Source organism: Nelusetta ayraudi, unplaced genomic scaffold (genome assembly GCF_046127955.1).
Source record: "Nelusetta ayraudi isolate G7.1 ecotype Tasmania unplaced genomic scaffold, CSIRO-AGI_Nayr_v1 ptg000023l, whole genome shotgun sequence".
NCBI classification, from domain to species: Eukaryota; Metazoa; Chordata; class Actinopteri; order Tetraodontiformes; family Monacanthidae; genus Nelusetta; species Nelusetta ayraudi.
In genome coordinates, this window is record NW_027466073.1 from 695179 (window position 1) to 716042 (window position 20864).

General features: G+C 44.2%; 1 protein-coding gene across 1 annotated transcript in view; it reads left to right on the forward strand.

Annotated features, from left to right (window-relative positions):
- The first annotated feature begins 631 nt into the window (after positions 1-631).
- Positions 632-20864, forward strand: part of adamts18 (ADAM metallopeptidase with thrombospondin type 1 motif, 18) — a 59630-nt gene continuing 39397 nt past the window's right edge. Inside the window, exons 1-4 of the mRNA XM_076028416.1 lie at positions 632-1429; positions 1756-1840; positions 3222-3541; positions 20362-20635. Of these exons, the coding sequence (XP_075884531.1) occupies positions 1328-1429; positions 1756-1840; positions 3222-3541; positions 20362-20635 (781 nt within the window). The 5' untranslated portion in view covers positions 632-1327. The remainder of the gene's footprint in view (positions 1430-1755; positions 1841-3221; positions 3542-20361; positions 20636-20864) is intronic.

The window sequence follows — 20864 nt, forward strand, 5'->3', positions numbered from 1 at the left end:
AGATCATCGCTGGGACACATCGAAAGACTAACAGCCATTCACACTCACACATTTCACACACTCATACGGACAATTTAGGGTTCACAGTTCTCCTCACATGTATGATTTTGGAATGTGGAAGAATATGCAAACTCAACAAAGAAGTCAAACAAAGGGTCAAACCCGCAACCTTCCGTTGTGGCAGTGCTAACCACTGTGTACATATATGTCCAGTAATTGTGGCAATTTGATAATATTGATTACTCACTTGCCAAACATTACTGCAGTTTATTTTTGATGTGTACATTTGATTGGCAAGGAGGTCAGACTGAACTGGAGCTGTATTTGAGATTTCTGTAATTTTTTTAAATCTTGAATTACAAATGAATATCCCTACACGGTCTGCAGTTTGCACACAGAAGAAGTTCCATTAACAATTGCTTGAATAAATTGCTTTCATAAAGATAGTAAAAATCCTAATCTGCTCTTTAACAAAATTTCATTGTGCAAACAACTTTTTGCACAACTGAATTTTCACTTGAAATTCAAAACGTTTATTAGATTTTCTGCAACGAAATGAGTTCAATCAACAACAAAAAATGTGACGAAACAGCACGGGTACTGAGTGAATGTCTCCATGTTCACTCGCTCTAACTCACGTTAAAATATGACAGGGTGGTAACTGTTGAGGTGTGGACGCTCACTTTCTTTCTTTAAAAAAAAAAATAATAATAATTCTCGTAACAATCATTAGACTCATGCGAAAACAACACAAAAAGCACACAATCAACTGTAACGAAATTAAGTTTTCGGAAAACCAAACGGGGAACCAGAAATGTTCGGAAGCGGGGAACAAAAAAAACTTTGGAAGTGGAAAATTACGAACGGCACTTGAAGGCGGCGGCAGCGTCAGTCAGGAGGAGAATCCCTTCTTCTTTCATCTCCGTGTGGTAAATGATGCTGCGCGCTGATTGGCTGCCGGCTGCTGACTTGCACTCCATCCCGCAGGCCGGCACTCACTGAGCCGGACTCTGCGCTCAGTCGGCGCACCAACCGGTGATCCGCGACACACAAACACACGCGCGCACACACACACACACACACACACAACACGCATGCACTCATGAGTGCGCGCTGCGCCCGCGCCGCGCCTCACCGGCTGCTGCAGCCTGCAGACTTCACCTGAGAGACGCGCCCGCCCGTGGATGCCGGAGCCCCGCTGAGCTGAGCGATGCATGGTGCGCGGTGCATTATGCGCCACCGCAGGTCAATGCTACTTTTGCGCCCGTCCTGGAGGTAACCGTCTGCGCGGTCTGCCGTCACCACCACCACCACCACCACCACCACCATGGATTGCCTTTTCCGCCTGACATGGACGTTACTCATCCCGCTCGTTGGCTGCACTCCGGCTCAGCTCCGGTTCACCCTCTTATACTGGAATATCATCAAGGCACGTGGCACGGCATACATTTGATTGTACACTCACCTCATTCACCATCACGCGCAAGAACAAAAAAACAAAAAAACAAACAAACAGGGGAAATATTTATTTGCACCACACAGCGGTGCCCGCCCTGCTGCAACAAGCACCGGGTTGCGGTGGGAAAAAGTCACAGACAAGCACTCGTGAACTCGCGTCAGACTCAAGTTGCGTTGTCATTGCTTCACCAAGTTCCCAACTTTCACCTTTTTTTTTTTTTTTTTGGTCAGCGCCTCTCGTTGCGACCTGTTGCTACCTGCTCGTTCATTTCTTCCTCTCCTCTCGATTTTCTGCAGACGTTGCACGTTTACTGCTCGCACGCCTCCCACATCGTCTCATCTGCCAGCGACTCGTCCGGCGGGAGCCCCGGGTTCAATCACGGTGAGTGCTCGTCTCGTGTTCTCACATCCATCCGTGGACCTTTCTTCCAGCTGGCTGGGATCCATGTTTGTAGAGACGACATGAGTCCAGTGAGTTGTGTGAGGCAACTGAGTGACCGATTATTACATTGCTTGGCTTTTCTTTTTGTATGTGTTTTGAATTCGGTGCTCTTGTTTTGCGTCCGGCGGGGAATGTGATAGAGTGTGATGGAGTGATGGCAACGTGTTGATCGCTCCAGCTGTAAAGGACAAGACAGTTCACACTCTTGCTTTTGCTGGATCATTTGCTTGTAATGTTCCAGTTCTAATTTCCTGAAATAACACTGAAACAACTGAAGTCTATGGTTGTCATACTTACAGTATAGTTTTTTTTTTTTTCCCAAACAACCTTTACATTTTTACTCAATCCCAAGCATTGTCATGAAGTATTTATTCTATACTTTTTTTCTGTGAGAATTACAAAAAGTTTGGCTGCATCACACGCACACATACAAATGAAAATGGTTTTGTTTTTGATTTTTTAAAAAGATGAAAATAAGAAAACAAAATTCCTGTCGTTCTTGCCCTCTGGATGCGTTTCTAAGGGATGTCATCCTGCTGAAACTTCCGGGTGTGAGCAGTGGGTAAATGTTGGTGACTGCACTAATAAACTGCACTTGGAGACTAAAGGCTGACACTTGGCACAATACAGAACTTTACAAATGCATGAAGTGTCCAAAAACTTCTTCACCACTGTGTGTATATTTAACATCTTGGGATGCTGAGCACTCACATGCTTAGCTATTAGAAGTGGGAGTTATTAAAAAGTGTAGCGAACAAACTTTGGTCTTTCTATTCCCAAAAAGCTCGGACAAAAACATAACAAGAGCTTAATTCTCAGGAGGTTAAGTGGACCTGGAACAGTCTGTGATCCATACGAAGTGTTGACAACCAGAGTGCAGCCATGACTCTTTTACTTGTTTATCCGTTGTAAAAGCTCCGTGATGATGATTTGTGTCATTTCAAATAAAACTGAATAAGACGGATGATGTCCATTATAAAGTGTCGGATTAAATGATGGGGTTCATGAAGACATCAGTCAAAGTCAAGGGCCGCCCAAAAGCGACTCTTTTTTTCCCCCCCTCGCTGCTGTAACTCTCCTCTGACATATAGAAACAAGAGCTGGATGGAGATGTTTGCACTCAATGGCCAATAGAATTTGGAAGAGGATCAAAAATACCTCGGGGACGGAGAGAAGGCAGGGCGCTTGGCAGTGTTTGCCAAAGTAATCAAATCAATCACGGCATATAAAAGAGGAAACGCCTAAAAAAAAAAAAAAAGTTTTCATTCACGCTTAACTCTTCCGTGTGACCACCTGCTGTCTTTTCTTTCTTGTCCTTCAGACTACATGTTTGTAACGCCCGTGGAGGTTGACTCTGAGGGAGAGTACCTGACCCACGACATGACCAGCAGGGGTCATCACCATCGCAGCAGGAGGTCGCTTCCCTCGTCCCTGCACTACCGCTTCTCGGCCTTTGGGCAAGACGTGCACCTGGACCTGCACCCGTCCTCGGTGGTCGGCCCCGGCTTCACCGTGCAGACGCTCGACTCGGACGGTATCAGCACGCTGCCGGACGACGTTGCCTTTCACGACTGCCTGTATCAGGGATTTATCAGGAACCGGTCGACCTCCTCGGCAGCCATATCGACCTGCGCCGGACTTGTAAGTGTCAGCGTGTAACTTCTGTGGCTGTTCTGAGCGCAGCCGGTGCTAATAGTGGTTTTCATTTCACAGTTTTATTCAGTTCGGGCTAAATGAGGTTGTGTTCCATTGCTTCAGTGAAAATTCCATGGATCCATGAAGGAAGCCCTGTAATCAGTGGAATGACAATTTGCATCTACTGTCTTCTTCAGCAGTGTTTCTCAACTGGTGGGTCGCAACCCAAAAGTAGGTCACGGAACTGTTTGGAATGGGTTCCGGCTATGTGGGCAGCCCGCCAACCCTTTTTTTTTTTTTTTAAGGGATATTACATATATATGTATATGTGTATATATATATATATATATATATATATGTATATATATATATATACATATATATATATATATATATATATATATATATATATATATATATATATATATATATATATATATATATATATATATATATATTTATATACATATGTATATATATATATATATATATATATATATATATATATATATATATATATATGTATACATAATAGATAAAATGTTTCTATTTACTTTGCAGGACAGACAATTTAATTTAACAAAAATGTAATAATTTATTTAATACACATGAAAGAAAGTGGGCAAGCGTTTTTATTTTTGCGAAATAAATTTGAGTGCTGTGGAATAAATTTGGGTCGTGATAAGGAAAACAATTATCGGTCCTTTTCGGTCCTGAGACTCCACCAGTTGAGAACCACTGCTCTACAGACATTGGCAATAATGTGGGCAAATGGTCACCATACGTCACTGCCGAATGAAATAACCTGTCTACAGAGGCTTTGGGCACTTTTTTTTTTAAAAGACTCATCCGGATAACAAAAGGGGAAGGAGTGAATAAATTGTGGCGAGAAAAGAGGAGGACACAAGTGCTACTCTTTCAAGTGGTGGCACACGAAGGGAGGCCATAATTCACCAGAAGCGCTTGTCTTGCCGGCGCACATGACAAACACACACAGCACATTGATCACAGAGGGCAACGCTAGCAGGAGTGATGGATCACTGGTGCATATTTGTCACATCGGCTGCCTTTGAAATGCCTTCAAGGATGTAAATTTGTCAGCTTGTTGTTGACAGGGCAGCTGCCAAAGAAGGCGACACTTGCCCACACTGGTTTCTAAAGTGACAATGCCAGCAGTCTCGCTGGCCTGCGAGTTTAGCTGTCCAAACCAGCTCCAAGTGTGTCACTGTCAATGCAGGCTGCACCAGAGACTGTAGACATGCGATATAAAGGCGTCTGTATCACATTTTAATTCCACTCACTTGCTGTTTGGTGTCTGTTTAAAAGATGTTTTACACTCAGTTTTCCGTTTATCCTCAGTTACAACTGGGGTGGTTTTGGCTGATTAACTATTGGATATCCATTGGATATAGTAACACAACTATTTTTCTCTAATTTGGTGGACTCACTCTTTAGGTTGGAGCTAGCCTGGCTAATCCTCCCTGACTTTAAACATCATTGACTCAGGTCTCTGTTGTTGTTTTTTTTATTGTGTTTTTTTTTTTTTTACCCTTGAGCAAGTGTGTCATTTTTCAGGAAAATGGCTAAAACCTTGAAATCTAATGCTGTTTGCACTTTTTTTTTTACCTGTCAATTAAATAAAGGGAACGCCATCTTCAGATATCACGAGTGGTGCTGAGGTTGTAGCGTTAGCTCAGGGGAAAGGCTGTAGGCAGTTGTGGAGGTGCTGGAGGTGAACTCCAGTGTCATAAAGCTACGTGGTGTGAACTTTGGGACAAACCTCTTAGCGGGTTGCTAACTGGGGTTTTTGTATTGGAGCCAACATCAACAACAGCATTTTTGTCGCGTTGCTTGTGTCTTCATACTTGGCCACTTGATTGATTTTAATGACCAGTTCACACTTTTCAAAACCACACAGACTACATAATTACTACAGGCTTTGCTTCCGTTTGCGGTTTGTGAGGTACGTGAACTCTCTGGCCTACCAGTTCTGCTGCATTCCATTACACGTCCCACACCCGCCTTGGCCAGATGGACATGGGTCGCCTGAATAAAAGCCACACCTCCATTTATCATGTAGTCTTCCTGCCTCCTCTTACCTCCTCCTTCTTAACCAGCTCTACTCTTTTGTCCTCTGTTTGCCGTGCCTCGACATCTCTTCATGTTGGCGGCAATTAAAGCCAGGATGAAGTTTGAGCTGCCCGACCAGCACTGCTAATCTTCACATTGTTCCTTTCATTAGGCTAGCTCCCACTCACAATTAAACTGCGCTTGAGCCGTTCTCTTAAAAGCGCTCGGAGAACACAATGCGATTGGGTCGCAGTTGCATCTGAATGGGCTGGGATGGCCTCTTGGATCTGTTCTTTACTTCTCAATGTCTTTTTTTTTTTTTTTTTTTTTTTGCTCATCTCCCAAGTGTGAGTTTTTAGCCAGTGCTGGACATTCACTCTGCATTTAAATGGATGTAGAATGAGCAATGCTGGAAGAGTAATGAAAGTTGAATGAATAACATAAAACAAAATGAAATGTGCACCAGACAGGAAAACTCTGTCCCTTCTTCTCAGTCTGTTGTTGTTTGCTGTGTGGCTTAACAAGGCGGTCGAGGCCCTGCTTTCCATCAGTCTCCACACATAATATTTAGATTGCGTTTAAATGAGGAGAGAGCCATTCAGGCCTGCTGGATGCAGTGGCAGACTCGAGGAAGGGATTAGGGTGGGATTAAAAACAATGCTTAAGAGTGAGAAGTCACCCGAGAATATCAGGGGTTTCCAGTGGTGCACTACAGAACGAGAAGCCAAAAGATAACGTATTGTATGAGAGGTTGGCTCGGCTGGTGAGCGCCAGAGAGACAAGAACAATGTGAATGTGTTCTTTGGAGACTCCAGGGTGAGAGTGGTAGGAGTCACTGTGAAGTCCTGGAAAGATAGATTGTTTTTGTCAAAAGTAATTGGGAAGTGAATGAATGTTTGAAAAGGTTACAGAAATAAATAGTTGGTATGCTTTGTGAAGATGATTAAAAAATACAGGAAAAGTGTCAGCAACTTGTTTTTCAGTCCACTCCTTTATATTTCTTTCACCAGCAGTGTCAGCCCTGACTGTGCTGCCCAGACAAACTCAAAATCGGCTTTTTTTTTCTTTTTTTGTTTTTTTTACATCCAAACCAAGCAGATGGAAGCAGGATTCAGCCGTTAAATGATGACCGGGGCGCGACGGTATTAGGCACAGAGCGGGATGGATAGATGACTCACAGATAGAGATTTTCTACTGTAAATCCGCATCAATTAAACCCAGTTGTTAGTTGCTGTGTTTAATCAGACAGTGTCACTGAGGGAAATGAAGCCGTCTCGCATTTTTCAAGGGACATAAAAGGATGTCATTTCCGATGTAATGCTCCCTGATTGGAACGGTAGTGAAGTGGAGGGAGGAGTTTTTGTCTCTTTCTTCTTTTGAGGGCTTCTCATCTTAGGTCGCTCTGCTGCTTGACCCCAATCCTCTTTGCTCATGTGAATGTGGGGTGGGTGGGTGGGTGGGTGCAAGTGGTAGGGCAGGGGAGGGGCTGTCATCCATGACGCTCCCCAGGCTCTCTCGCCCTATGGAGTACAAGTTCAGAGCTGCTCACCACTTGAAGTGGTTTACTGCATTACACCGGTACTGTTAATGTCTTTCTCATATGTCACACACCTACACTGCCAGCTGTGGGCTGGTAAAGTAGTCACCAAGCTGGTTTACAGGTTTACTTTTGGAATCCTTGACTGTTTCGATGAGGCAAAAAAAAAATGTCTTTTTCCTTTTTTGGGGGTAGGAGGCGTTGGCACAGCAAACCATCTGCCTCCATTTAACTTTATCCTCGCCCAACTCTTCTCTCACACCAAAAACCTTCATGCTTTCGCCACATTCATAAATCTCCTCTCTGCTCTTCCTCTATAGGCCTCCTGTCTGCCAGTTCCAATCTCAGCATCCTTCTCCTAATACGTTCACTGTTCCTCTTCCAAATCATCTCAGTGTGACTTCTCTGCCTTTATCTCCGAAACGTCTAACATGCCGTGTTTATCTGATGTCCTCAGTGTTGATCCTGTCCGTCCTAGTCACTCCCAAAGAGAAACTCAGCATTTTAATATGCTGTCCGGTCTTAAGACCCTTTCCCATTGGCCAAAAAACTCATTTATACCCGCTAACAATCGGCATTTGGTGGCAGTGGGAAAGGCTCACCGATCCACGTCAACCCACGTCAAACAACCTGGCAAGCGACTAGGGGTAAAATCGGTTTTAATTGGCTCGGCTTCAATCAGCTTGCAGTGGGAAAGCCAGACCCCGCATCAACACGCTAATCTACGTGATGACGTTTTGTCTTATGTGCGCTACGTCATAATATTGCGCCAGTTGCTGCGTCTATCGCGTACCGGATCAAAGCTCTGTTTGCATTCGACGCTGGATTCGTTCAGCATGTTGCAGCACTGGCAAGACAGTGAAATTTGCGAACTTGTCATTATCTGTGGGGAAGAGGAGGTTCAGCAATAAATGTATGGCATTAGTGCCACAATCTCTAAATGATACAACATCGCTGCTCTCATGTGGTATGTTTGATAAATTGTGATGGTTGCTTTTCCTTCGCAAAAAAGTTTTAAGTGCACAATTTTTAACTGTTGACCACAAACACTGTTTGCAATCAAGTTGCAAGTTGAATAACCGATCCTCAATCACTTTGTAAACCACCCAAGGCCTGGATATGCAACATATCATTTTAGTACCTCAACTTCAACATATATGCTGCACTGTGTTGACTGATTCCTGGATCAGTTTTTCTACCATAAAACTTGTACTACATTGTCTGCAGAATTCTGCATGCTTCGTACTTGTCAGTTCACGATTTGGGCCAAATCTAAGAGTCATGGATGATGTCAGTGTTGGATAAATGTTCCCTGCAAATGTTTTATGATAGCTAACCTTGTTATTAGCATGCCACGTGTGATTTAGTACCGAGCAGGATTGAAGAAATACACTTTGTGCAACATTCTTGAAGTTGTCCACAGCAACTGTTTTAAATAACATCTTAGGTCATGACTCGGCAGGCTTCATTACACATGACATGACACATTTGAATGTTGGTCAGCCACTCGCCCGTGGCAGACAGTTGTGGTCGAGCCAACCTTGACCTTTGGCGCAACCTTTCCCAAGCCCTTGCCGGCCAGGTCAGAGACAGATTAGACTCCATGAAAGCTGAGGGGTCACAGGGACTTATAATTCAAGTGGTTAGTTACTCTCTTCATATGGCATGTCTCGGTTTCAGGTTGATGCACCGAGGACATCAATTTCATATTATATGAAAGTACACGACATTGGTCTTGTTGAATTTGGAAATGGCTTCTATGTTAAAATAAAACCATTATTAATACAATTTCAGACTCCACTGGCAGTCCAAGCAGTCTGATCAGAGATTCCCTGATACTGTACGTCATGGGTCATTGAAATGTTACAAGGCATTGTAATGCTATAGATGCTAATGCTAATACGGCTCATTTATTCTTCTTAAAGTGCATTTTCTTCCTTTGCTCGTGGGTGAGGAAATTGTTCTCCAGGCCTCACCCCAAACACAGACTGATTATGCAGTGACAATATTACCTTACCGCTTGTACATGGAAATAGGACATCAGCTCAGTGATGCCTTTTATTTGTTAACCATATTAAACTCGAAACCTTGAGCCAAGGCTACTGTTGCTTGGTTTCTTCCGGATATTCATATGATTGCTACATGACAAATCTGGAAAGGACAAGTTGTCAACCTGATAAGTCCCAAGAGGGAAGCAAACATGAGCGTGTGTGTCAAAATTTCCATGGGTCTGTTTCTAGTTTATAACAGATTTTCAGAAATTGACTTTTTAGTGTTATTTCAGAGCGTTTTTTTACTGAAATGGACTAGGGTGTCAATAGAGTTTGCCGAAGTCTGTTGTACTTTTTCATGTCATCCGCTGTTCATCACGACTTTGCTAGCTTTTTATTTTTAAATAAAATGTATGCTCTGCAAACTTTCACCAATGACAAATGGTAAGTAAGCACACTTGTGTTTACCCTTTTCTACAATGTTTATTGGGAAAACCTTTGAAAAATTCTGTGTATGTTGGGAGTTGGCCCTGTGACCTGGCATACTCCAGGTGTCCTCCAGGTTTAGACCCTAAAAGTGTGTTTGCACACCAAAGTGTGAGAAAGAGGGAGAAGAAAAAACAGAGAGTGTCGTTACACGCCCACTCTCTTCTTTTGGCCCCCTTCATCTTTTCCGGCACCCATCAAACTTGTCTGATGGCTGTCGTTGACACGGTGCCGCTTGTTGTGGCAACCATCAGCAAGTTGCAAGAGCTGGTCTCGCCCTCTGACCTTTGGGTCTCGAGGAGGTATCGGGCTCCATGAGACGTGAGAAAGGCATTCACATTTTTCCTTGGCTTCGTCGTTGATGTTTGATGCACTGTACCCCAAGGAAGCCTTTGTGCTGGTTGGATGAATCCCAGTGATAATTGTATTTTAGGCCTAATGATCTTTGTTTGTTTTGTTGATTTTAAAGCTGAATTTTGAAATTTCTGAGAATTAAAAAAACAAAACAAAACAAAAGAAATACAAATGGGAAGCAAATAGTCCGGCTGAAAGGCATTCCATTTGAACATTGAACATGTGCAGATGTTGTAATTTCAACACTCTTCACATGGAAATAAAATAAAACTTGATTGATTGATTGATTAATTGTTTACCTATTTGCGCTGGGAAAGGAAACAATGTGTGATGTGCGTGTTGAGCCTTCAAATCCCCCCGGCTTTTGCAGAGTTGAAATGACAATTTCAAGTGACCAATTTTCAGCTGCAACTTGGGCCATTTGTACCTGTCTGGTTTCTGTAAAGGACAACAAATTAGAACGTCTCCTTCAACAATATGCCTCTCTCGGCTTGGCCATAATTCAGCGACCGGCCTGGGCCACAAAGGAGCTCAGAGCTCGGCGCGACGAGAACAGAGTGGCCCAGAGCTGTTCCCTGGTGGTCTACGCTGACAGTGATGTAGTGCCCGCTGTTAGATGCCAGCAGGGGGGGTGGAGGGTGGTCAGGCTCTCAGCATGGGTGTGGGATATTGTGTGGAGAGAGAAAAAACAGAAGTGTGTGTGTATATGTATATGTGTATGCCGCGTGTGTGTGTGTGTGTGTGTGTGTGTGTGTGTGTGTGTGTGTGTGTATATACTTGCTTGCCTGTCCTCTTTGGTCTGAGTAAGGCTCTCAAACAAGACGAATGGCTGCTCTTGAAATCTTCAAGTGGAAGCTGCAAATTCTACAAACAGAGCCCATATATCAGTGTGACCCACTATTGTCATCGGTGGCCTATATGCAGCACACTGGCGCTTTTTGGTCAAAAGTGCCAGGCTCAAGGTAAGCCTAATTTTGTGAGTGAACTCCAACTCCAATTTAGAAATAATGTGTCCATATTATATTTTTCTGTCATAGCTTTTTGCTGCACAAAACAAAGCCTTTATTAATCCCCCATTGGGGAAATTAACAATGGATTTACAGATTGTTGAGTTGCTTGCCTTAGATCCCCTTTTAACAAAACCTGATGCCACTTGGCTCAGAGCAAATGGAATTAGTGCTAAAAAAAAGTCATAAAAAGTCTCTCTGTCAATCGCGACCATTATACCAAAGACCTTTTGGTGACAAGTTCCAGCAAGGAACTGTTTGCTGTTCGTGGCTTCTCACAGTCTGATGGTAAACTGTACCTGCCTTCATCCTTCTCAGTGTCTTCTTGACAGTGTTAATGTACATGCCTACTTCTGTCATTTCAGTGGTACACACAAATGACCAGTGAATGAGGAAACATCAACTTTAAGTGTAGTTTTGATGTTGCCACCGAGGGCCAATCATGATTTCATTACAGCGGCGCTTCGTGCAGGGGGTTGTTATCAGAGCAAAAATTCATAGGGGGGCTGCCATTTCTTCGAAATTCTCTGATTATTGTTGTCGCTCTTATGATTATGAGTTCATGGCTTTTCCCATGAGTGTCATTAAAGACAGGAAAAGCTCCTGCAAAGACACGCCACACTGTGGTGGCTGTCACAATCATACGTAGGAATATAAGTTGGAAGAAACTATTTGGATGATGTCCAGCCCTGCTGATAAATGAAGGGAAAAAAAATCTGCTCGCCTACATGCGTGGGATGCTTTTATGCTTCTATGAATTTTATTGTGAAGGAAAGGATGGTCTTTCCATTTACTGTGCCTGTTCATCTGCATTTTCCCATTTCATATAGGCTTTCGTTGCTGTTTTAACACAAGTGGTTATCTGCCCATTTCAGATGCTGTTCATCCAGCCCTCCCTGTGAGGTTTCTTTCTTTTCTTTTTTTTGCCTAAAAATCAGACTTGCCTTAAACCAGGAGATGATAACATACATTGACCAGTATATGCCCACACTGATTTCTGTTTTGGACAGCGTCCTGAAAGTTACTCCACCCATACCATTAATCCACACAACCAATTCAGATTTAACAACATGAGAAGAAAAAACGACTGAACCCTCCAAAGAAAGCAAGATGAGACAGTGGCCAGGAAAAACTCCCTTTAGGAGGAGAGCAGGCTCAAGAAGAAGAAGACCTTTATTGATCCCACAGTGGGGACATTTGCAGCAGCAAAACTGTATATAGTGCAAAAATATTAAAAATTATATTAATAAAGGCAATAAAAAATACAAATAAAATATGTGTCGGTATAAACAGAAAATAAAAACTATTTACATTTTATGGACAGTTGAATTTACAACTATCTACATACTGACAATACATAAGACTGTATTGCACCTTAGGGAAAAAATGTAAAGCTGTTAAGAGGGTGCGTTTTATTGAGTGCAGTAAAGCCTGATGACTTCAGGCAGGAATGACCTGCGGTAGCTCTTTCTTGCACTGAGGGTGCATCAGTCTCAGTGCCGGGGGTGGGACGTGTCGTCCATGATGGATGTCAGCTTGGCCAACAGTCTTCTGTCTGCCACCTCTTGGATGGAGTCCAGTGGACAGGCCAGGACAGAGCTGGCTGTCCTCACCAGTTTGTCCAGTTTCCTCCTGTCCTTCTGGCCCTTCTTGTAGCTCGCCGTGGTATTTGAGGACCAGTCCAGTTTATTGTTCATATGAACACACAGGTATTTCAATGAGTCCACTATCTCAATGTCCGAGCCCTGGATGTTCGCGGCTGTGTGTGTTTGGGTGGTTTGACGGAAATCAATCTCAAGCTCCTTGGTCTTGTTGGTGTTGAGCAGCAGGTGGTTCTGCTCACACCAGTTCACAAATTCCAAGACAACTCTTCTGTACTCTTGCTCGTCCCCCTCAGATACACACCGTACAATGGTTGAGTGATTGGAGAACTTCTGCAGGTGACAAAGGTCGGAGTTGTAGCTAAAGTCCGCCGTGTAAAGGGTGAAGAGGAATGGAGAAAGCACCGTCGCCTGGGGGGCCCCCGTGCTGCAGGTTGCCACATCTGACACTCAGCCGTTTGTCCTCACGTACCGTGGTCTGTCAGAGAGGTAGTTGATGGTCCAAGCAGCCAGGAGTTGGTCCACGCCGGCCAGCAATGACTGGATGGTGTTGAAAGCAGCGGAGAAGTCAAAAAACATGACCCTTGCGGTGCTCCCTGGGCACTCCAGGTGGGTCAGGGTCTGATGCAGCAGGTAGACAATGGCATCATCCACCCAGGACGATAGGCGGACTGCAGCGGGTCCAGGGTAGAGCTCACCAGTGTGTGGAGGTGGCCGAGGACGATCCTCTCAATGGTCTTCATGAGGTGGGAGGTCAGGACGACAAGTCTGTAATTGTTCAGTTCACTAGGATGGGCTATCTTAGGAACCGGCACCACACAGGAGGCCTTCCACTGGGCCGGCACTGTGTCCAGGCTGAGGCTCAGGTTGAACATGTATTGGACCACCTCACTGAGCTGGTCCGCACACTCCCTGAGCAACCTGGAGCTGATGGCATCTGCTGGCAGCTGTGGCTTTCCTCGCCTTTGTCCTCCTGAGCTACCTCCTCACTTGGTCCCTGGTGATCCTTAGCTGGGAGGAGGGTGACTGGGGGGGTGGGAGGGGGGGGATTCCAAGGTTTGAGTTTTGTGTTGTTCAGAGGAGGTATGGGGGGTGGCTGTGTATGGGGAGCTGAGGTGTGAAGGACTGCAACTGCAGCTGGGGGGAGGAGAAGGAGAAGAGGTGTCAAGAAGCCGGGCAGTTAGCAGGGCGCTAATCTGCTTAGACCAATTGGGGTAAAAAGGAAATACAAGAAATGAAGGGGGAGAGAGAGAGAAAGAGAGACAGAGAGAGAAAGAGAGAGTGGCAGACATGCCACAATGAGTTTCAGGGTGAATTTGAAATAATTACATAGATATAAAATGTCTATTAATGAATATAGAAAGACACACATACGTATATATATGTAAGTGTATAAGTGAATGTGTAATTACAGCTAAAATTAACTTAAAATTTAAATAGACTAAAAGTACAATAGTGGATTGTTCTTGCTGCTGTCTTCTTCTTAAAGGAGCTTCTAAAAAAAAAAAAAGTTGGGGCACCACCGTCCCGATGTTCCTATCTCTCCAATCTCAATGGAGACAACATCAAACAAATAAATGCTTAGAAAACCACCATTATAATTTATAGACGTGATAGCAATGTGTTGACTCAATGTTTGGCAAAAGGGAAATGTTAAGTAAAGCCTTTAATTAATACAGTGTCTCTGAATAATGGTAAATGCTAATTCAGCAGCACTTTGCGTCTTTCAGTGCAACTAAGAACAAGTTGAATTAATTTGACTTCCACAACGTTTGCTTCTCAATAACACTTAGGCTACAGCACAGTCATTTATTTCCCTTGAAATGCACTAGAGTGGGAGTAGTTCTCCTGTTCCCTGATGTAAGTAACCCGATGAGTGCAACTGTTCCAATTGTCTTTTGACAAAAAAAAGCCAGTCCCACACAACTGCCTTTAGCCGTTGTTCCTGTTCCTGTTGTTCCACCTTGGCTTTGTTCTCCAGACATGGAGGGGCTAACGGTCGTTTAACGACTGTTACGGAGCCAAAGGACCTGAGGCTGCTAACACATATGTGAGATCGCAAGTCACACACCACTAGATTATCTTGGAAAATTCCAAATCCAATGCGCTGTACCTCCTCAAAAAAGAGATGAATGAATGAATGAAGGCGGGTGTATGACAGCAAAGGGTGGGAATTTCAGCCAGCTGACATCAATTCTAGACTTTCCTGCTGTGTCTTCTTAATCCGACCCAAGTTCCAAAATTACGTCTTCTGCAACAATTTTAAAGGCACATTATTGACTTGAGCAAACTGTAATTACTCAGATCATGAGGCATTTGAATAGGATGGGTGCCTTAGGGGCCAATGAACTGCTTGATCCTCCCGCCCCCCTCCCCACCACCACCACCCCCATGCGGTTCCTCTGTTGAGCTGGAGTACAGATGTGCCTCAGAGCTCAGTAATCACCAGCTTGGGGCTTCTCACTGCTCAGCACTGGTCTTTAACAGCATGTAAGCACTTACTCATTTGCCTTATAATATCATGGTAGGAAACCTTAAAAGAGGCTATGGTTTATAGAGAGACGAGCTAAAGATGCTGTCTGTCCTGACACAAACCGTTACGCTGCTGCGAGTGCTCGGCGAGAGGGTGGCTATTTCTGCTCAGCTCCAGAGAAAGGGTTGGGTTTAATGCCAGTTTTCCTCCTATTGAAGAAGCTCCCGCGTTAATATGGGGGTGTCGTTTTGGACCAAATCCCCCACTGTGTGAACCTGCGTGTAAGTGGCAGGGCAGTGTACGCTGCTAAGTGTGGGAGGAAAGTAAAGCAGTGTTTAGCTTTAAGCACTCACCCCTTTAATCTAGCCAAGTCTCACAAGTGTGAATGCGTGGAGACAAGTAGAGGTCTGCTGTATTAGCTAGCGCCTCACCTGCAACCTAAAGCTTTAATGTGGTATCTATGAAACGCAACACAGCTCATCTGCTTTTTTTTTTTTTAGTCAGCAACCATAAGGAAGCAGCATATAGATGTCTTTCAAACCTGTTAGAATTACGGTAAACAGTGTTTGTAGTTTGGTTTGGCAGAGTGAACCATTCTGTAGAGTGACTTCTGTAATATGGTCACACATACTGGATGATTAGAACAGTCCAAAAGTTTTATTCCCTGATTTTTTTTTTCATATTTTAAAGTTTCAGAATGAAATTGCAAACTTCAGAATTCCATGCATTATGTGGATGTGGACACACTAATGGTTTCGAATGTGAATCCCAGGAATCAGCTATTGCTTTTGAATTTCCACAATCTTTGTAGCTGAAGTAACAATATGTGTCTGCCTTGTATCATAATCTCATAACACATGTCCCTGAAAGGCGTTCACCTTTTTTTTAAATGCTGTTGCTGGACCCTGAACATCAGCATTGCATCAGAACATGTGGGAAAAGAAGCCATGTTAGTTGAGTTCATTCAGGGGACACGCTTCCATCACTGATCAGAGGTTGCAGACAATACATTTTTCTGCCAACTCCAAAGATGGAATGGGCAGGATTGAATATTTGCAATGTCTTCTGGTGCCGTCACATTTGTGCTGAGGCAACTACAACTGTGCAGTGTAGAGTAAGTGTGGCCCTGTCTTCCTTTTGGGTGCAGGAACAAATTTTACAAGGGGAACACAAGATAAAAAACAAATTGATTTTTTTTTTTAAATTTGATTGCTGATACACTGTTTAAATGTGTTTTTGTTTATCAATACTTATTTATATGTTTCTTCTCTCTCACATTACTTCTCAGCCAAACAAGGTTCTCATGGCTATTAATGAACAGTGGTTTTGCAACTCAAAGAATTGAAAACAGAGCCCACAGAACACACAGACACACTCACAGACACACACACAGACACAGACACACACAGACACACACACTAATTACTTCTGACAGTTTAAGAAGTGTTGTTTTGAAGATTTTTGGGATTTCTCATCAACAAATGGAAAAAGAATAATAACAAGTGGAGAAGTAACAATCTAGATGGTATTAATCTAGGATTTGTAAGTAATTTTCAAGCCTCAAGGATGCTGAAACATTGCACGCTGCTCTGAGCTCTGCACAACAAATGAGGAAAGTTGTGTCTATGAGCATGTGAGGCCCCTGAGAACATTTTCAAACATTTCAAGCTCTGGAGTGTGAAGGGTTGAAGGTCTGAAGGGTTAGCTGAAGCTTAGCTGAGGAAAAAAAGACATATATTGATTGGCACTGCCCGCTAAAGCAGGCAGATTTATTCTAGATATCAGCATTATTATTACTAATCTCTCTTGTGGACAAAATATTTGACAGCCACAACCTGATAATACTGGAAATACAAATATTAATATTAAAGAGGTGCAAGGACCACATACAAACACGTTTCGACCAAGTCTTCCTCAGTGTGTACACAGTGTGTAACTAGATGCCTGTCAGTGATATTAATCAAGATTTTGATGATTTTAGGAAGTAAGTTACCCAATTTAATTTTTATGCTTTGTTAAATGTGTTTGAACATTTTGTGACATCAGTTAAAAAAAAATGAGTGTTTGCTGTTTACTCCAAACATATATCAAATATATAAATACAAATTCACAGTTGCAGGATCGTAACACTGATAGTGTTTGATGAACACAGCCCTCAGACAAATTCAGAGGATTCGCTGTTTCATCTTTAAAAGAGGAATATGTTTGTACATCTCAGGTCTGTGTTGAACATGCCAGGAAGATGAAGGGATGGGGAAATCAGAAGCAGCAGCCGTGTGTGTGTATGTGTGCGTTGATGGGAGACACCTCCTTTGACCCCCTTCTGTTCTGTTATGAATTCCAGTCTATATTTGGAAAGCACATTCATTTTTTTTTTTTTTTTTTTTTTGTCAAGGACCCCCTCCTCTCGTCACATTCAAAGTCTTTGATTTGATATATTTTATCCAAAGACCCTGGAGGGGGAAGTCGGTGGTGGTGGTGGTGGTGGTGTGTGTGTGTGTGTGTGTGTGTGGTGGTGTGGGGTGTGGGGGGGTCTTTTTGTCGTCTCTTTGCTACCAGGTGCAGCTCACTGGCAGCAGGGGGGCTGTGAAACACTGACATCAGGGTTGTTTTGGCAGATACTGACACAGCAGAAGAGTCCAAATCTTTTGACCGCCGGACCGTGAGGCCCATACATGTTGTCAAAATATAGGAGTTTGACAGCGCACTTCCTGTAAAATAGATTTCTGCCCCACCGTGAATGATTGATGGAAGCAGTTGATTTATGGAAAGATGAAAGAGGTAGTGGGCAGCTGGATGTTGGGTTAGAGAGGTGGATGGATGGGTGGATGGGTGGATGGGTGGATGGATGGATGGATGGATGGATAGATGGATGGATGGCTCTGATGATGGCAGGCTGCCATATATCTCTGCAGTGTTTTGACAACAAGAGCCCCACAGCGGCTTCCCTTTTGTCCCGTCTCTGTTTATTTTGCCACCTGCTAGTCTGGGGGGAATGGGGTCAGCTCAACAGAAGCTGGGTCCTGTCACACTTCACACGGACACACATACACATACGTACGACAGACAGACACAAACGCGGAGACCTGCAAATGTCAGTTGGCCTCCGAGGAAGCTGATGACGAGCCAACAGGAAGGGTCAGAGGTCGCTGTGTCAGTGGGTGTACGTGTGTGTGTGTGTGTGTGTGTGTGTGTGTGTGTGTGTGTGTGTGCAACCGTACTTAAACCGGTCTGAGTTTAAATCAGTGGGTGCCTGTGTATGTTTAATTGCACAAGCATTTTTTGTGCCTTCGCCGGGTTGTGCAGTGAATTAGGTTCGATTCCCGTGGTCACACGGAATGTTTAAGGTTCAGCAGCTCAGTCTCTATCAGTTCAGGGGCGACAAGCTCAGGGCACTTGACTCAAACAGGGCCACGAAACGGCAAGCCCCTCTGTTCCTATGATAACTTGCACCCCACTACTGTCTACAGCTAGGGTCGACAGATCTGGGAGCAGTCACTCTGCCACAGTGAAACCTGAAACAGTTGTGCGGTCTTGGAAAAACCAAACCAGCCTTGGTGAATGAAGTTGTGCCTTTTATTGTTTTATTGCGAGATTGCTAAAATATGTTACTGACTGCTGTAGTGTGGTGTGCATTGGTGTGCGACAAGTCAAACATATATTGTCTTGCAGTCAAGACTACAGCAGCAAAAAAGGATGAACCTCATTGGCCACCAATGTTAAAAAAAAAAAAAAGGCAGTTATTCAAGACTCGGTTTGCTTTTTGCGAATCAAATCAGCCAAGAGAATGAGAGATGACAAGAGAAGAGAAGAGCAGTGCCTGTTCAGGTAGAAGAAACCAAAAAACGGACAGGTCTGGCGATGCAGCAAATCACAGTGCTGCCAGAGCTGAGCTAAAGAGAGGCATCCGGGAGGTTGAGTCTGCTTACAGAGGGAGGACTGAGGACTGCTGCAGGTGTGGCAGGGGCTACAGCACATCGCTAACAACAGATTCACCAACCTGACTGTTGTTGAGGTGGAGTCACCGGAGGCAGCTACACTACACCCGCCCACCAGCCCACATTGTGGAGCAGCACGAGGTGCGGTGCACGCTGGGGGCATTGAACCCAAGGAAAGCTGCGGGACCCAACAGCTTCAGGTGCGACTGGTGCAGAGGGTCTGCGGACCAGCTGGCGGGGGTCTTCACCAAGATATTCAACCAGTCCCTGTCCCGAGTAGCTGCCCCACCCTGCCCAAAGTCCTCCACAGTTGTCCCAGTCATGAAAAAGAACCCCATCAGCAGCCTGGATGATTACCATCCTGTAGCACTCACACCTGTCATCACCAAGTGCCTTGAGAAACTTATTCAGACCCACATCCTCTTATCGTCATATCTCACACCCAGGTTTGATCTTCACCAATATGCTTACAGAACTAACTGACCCATGGAGGATGTCCTTGGATGGCCACAGCTCTCTCTGTTCCATCTGCGTGAGCGGCGGGGTGGGGGGGCAATGCTCGGCTACTGTTTGTAGACTTCAGCTCCGCATTTAATACCATCCTGCTAAACAAGACTGGTGATTAAACTGTCAGAACAGGGAAAACCACACTCAATCTGCAGCTGGATCAAGGACTTCTCAGAAAATGAGAGTAGGCCCCCACAATCTCCTTAGCACTCTGTGTCCCTGCGCACTCCAGCAACAACATTGTAAAGTTTGCGGATGACACCACTGTGCACTGTGGCTCATCTCCAAGGCGGCGGGGTGGGGTGGGGTGTGGTGGGGGTGTGGGGTGAGTCACTGCCACTGTGGTGTTCAGAGAACACTGCAAAAACTGAGAAGCTTATCATCTCTTTGAACTTTTGCCATCAGGAAAACGTTACAGAATTGAAAACACGCACAAACAGACCCAAGAACAGTTTCTCTGCCAGAGCCATAACTATACTCAACACTGCCAGTCACTCAAACTGACTTTTCTGAATGTGCAGGTACAGGATGTGCAATGCAAGTTGTGCAATACCCGCTAAATGTGAATGTGGTGTCTTCCTGTTTCTGTCCTTAAGGACTACATCCATTTTCATTGAAGTTCAATTTCACAATAAATTTGTCATTGTCTTTGTAATTTGTATGCTGCCATTTCATAAGAAAGTAATCTTAGGGCGCTTTAGATGTTGAGCAGATCTTGAGCATGTCCTCAAAGTCAGTTACTGCCACTGAGAGCAGCAGAAAAGTGATTTCATGACCATCCTTTTGAATTAGAATTACCAGGAGGGGGAAAAATGTGTTCCCAAAGAGGCTCCCTAAGCTTTTTGTGTGTTGTGTTTTTCAGTCAGGTTTTATCCGTATGTCTGAGGAGGAATACCTGATAGCTCCCATGCCCCGACATCTGGCTGAGCAACACAACTACAGTGCTCCTGAAGGTCACCACCCACATGTGATCTACAAACGCTCGGCGGAACACATCGTCCACGGCAGTTCCGGTAGCCAACCTGGCAGTTCCTCCAGTGTTGACAACCCCTACCTTCACCATCACCATCATCGCCACCACGACTACCAGCATGGGAAGCTTCAGAGGCATCACTTCTGCGGACGCCGCAAGCAAAGTATGTAAGGGAACCTTACATTTCTTTAAACCTCTTGTGTATTTCTGTTGACTTTAAAAAGTGTCAGAATAATGGCAGTGTGTGTTATTAATAAGCATGGCATTGCTCTTAGGGGCTGTTTACACGAAGATGGCTTTCTCTGAAAAGGTTAATAAATTGGTGTGATAGTTCTGCTGTGTAACATTAAAGTTTAAAGCCTGCTTTGACTGAAATCCAGGCATTGGCATCC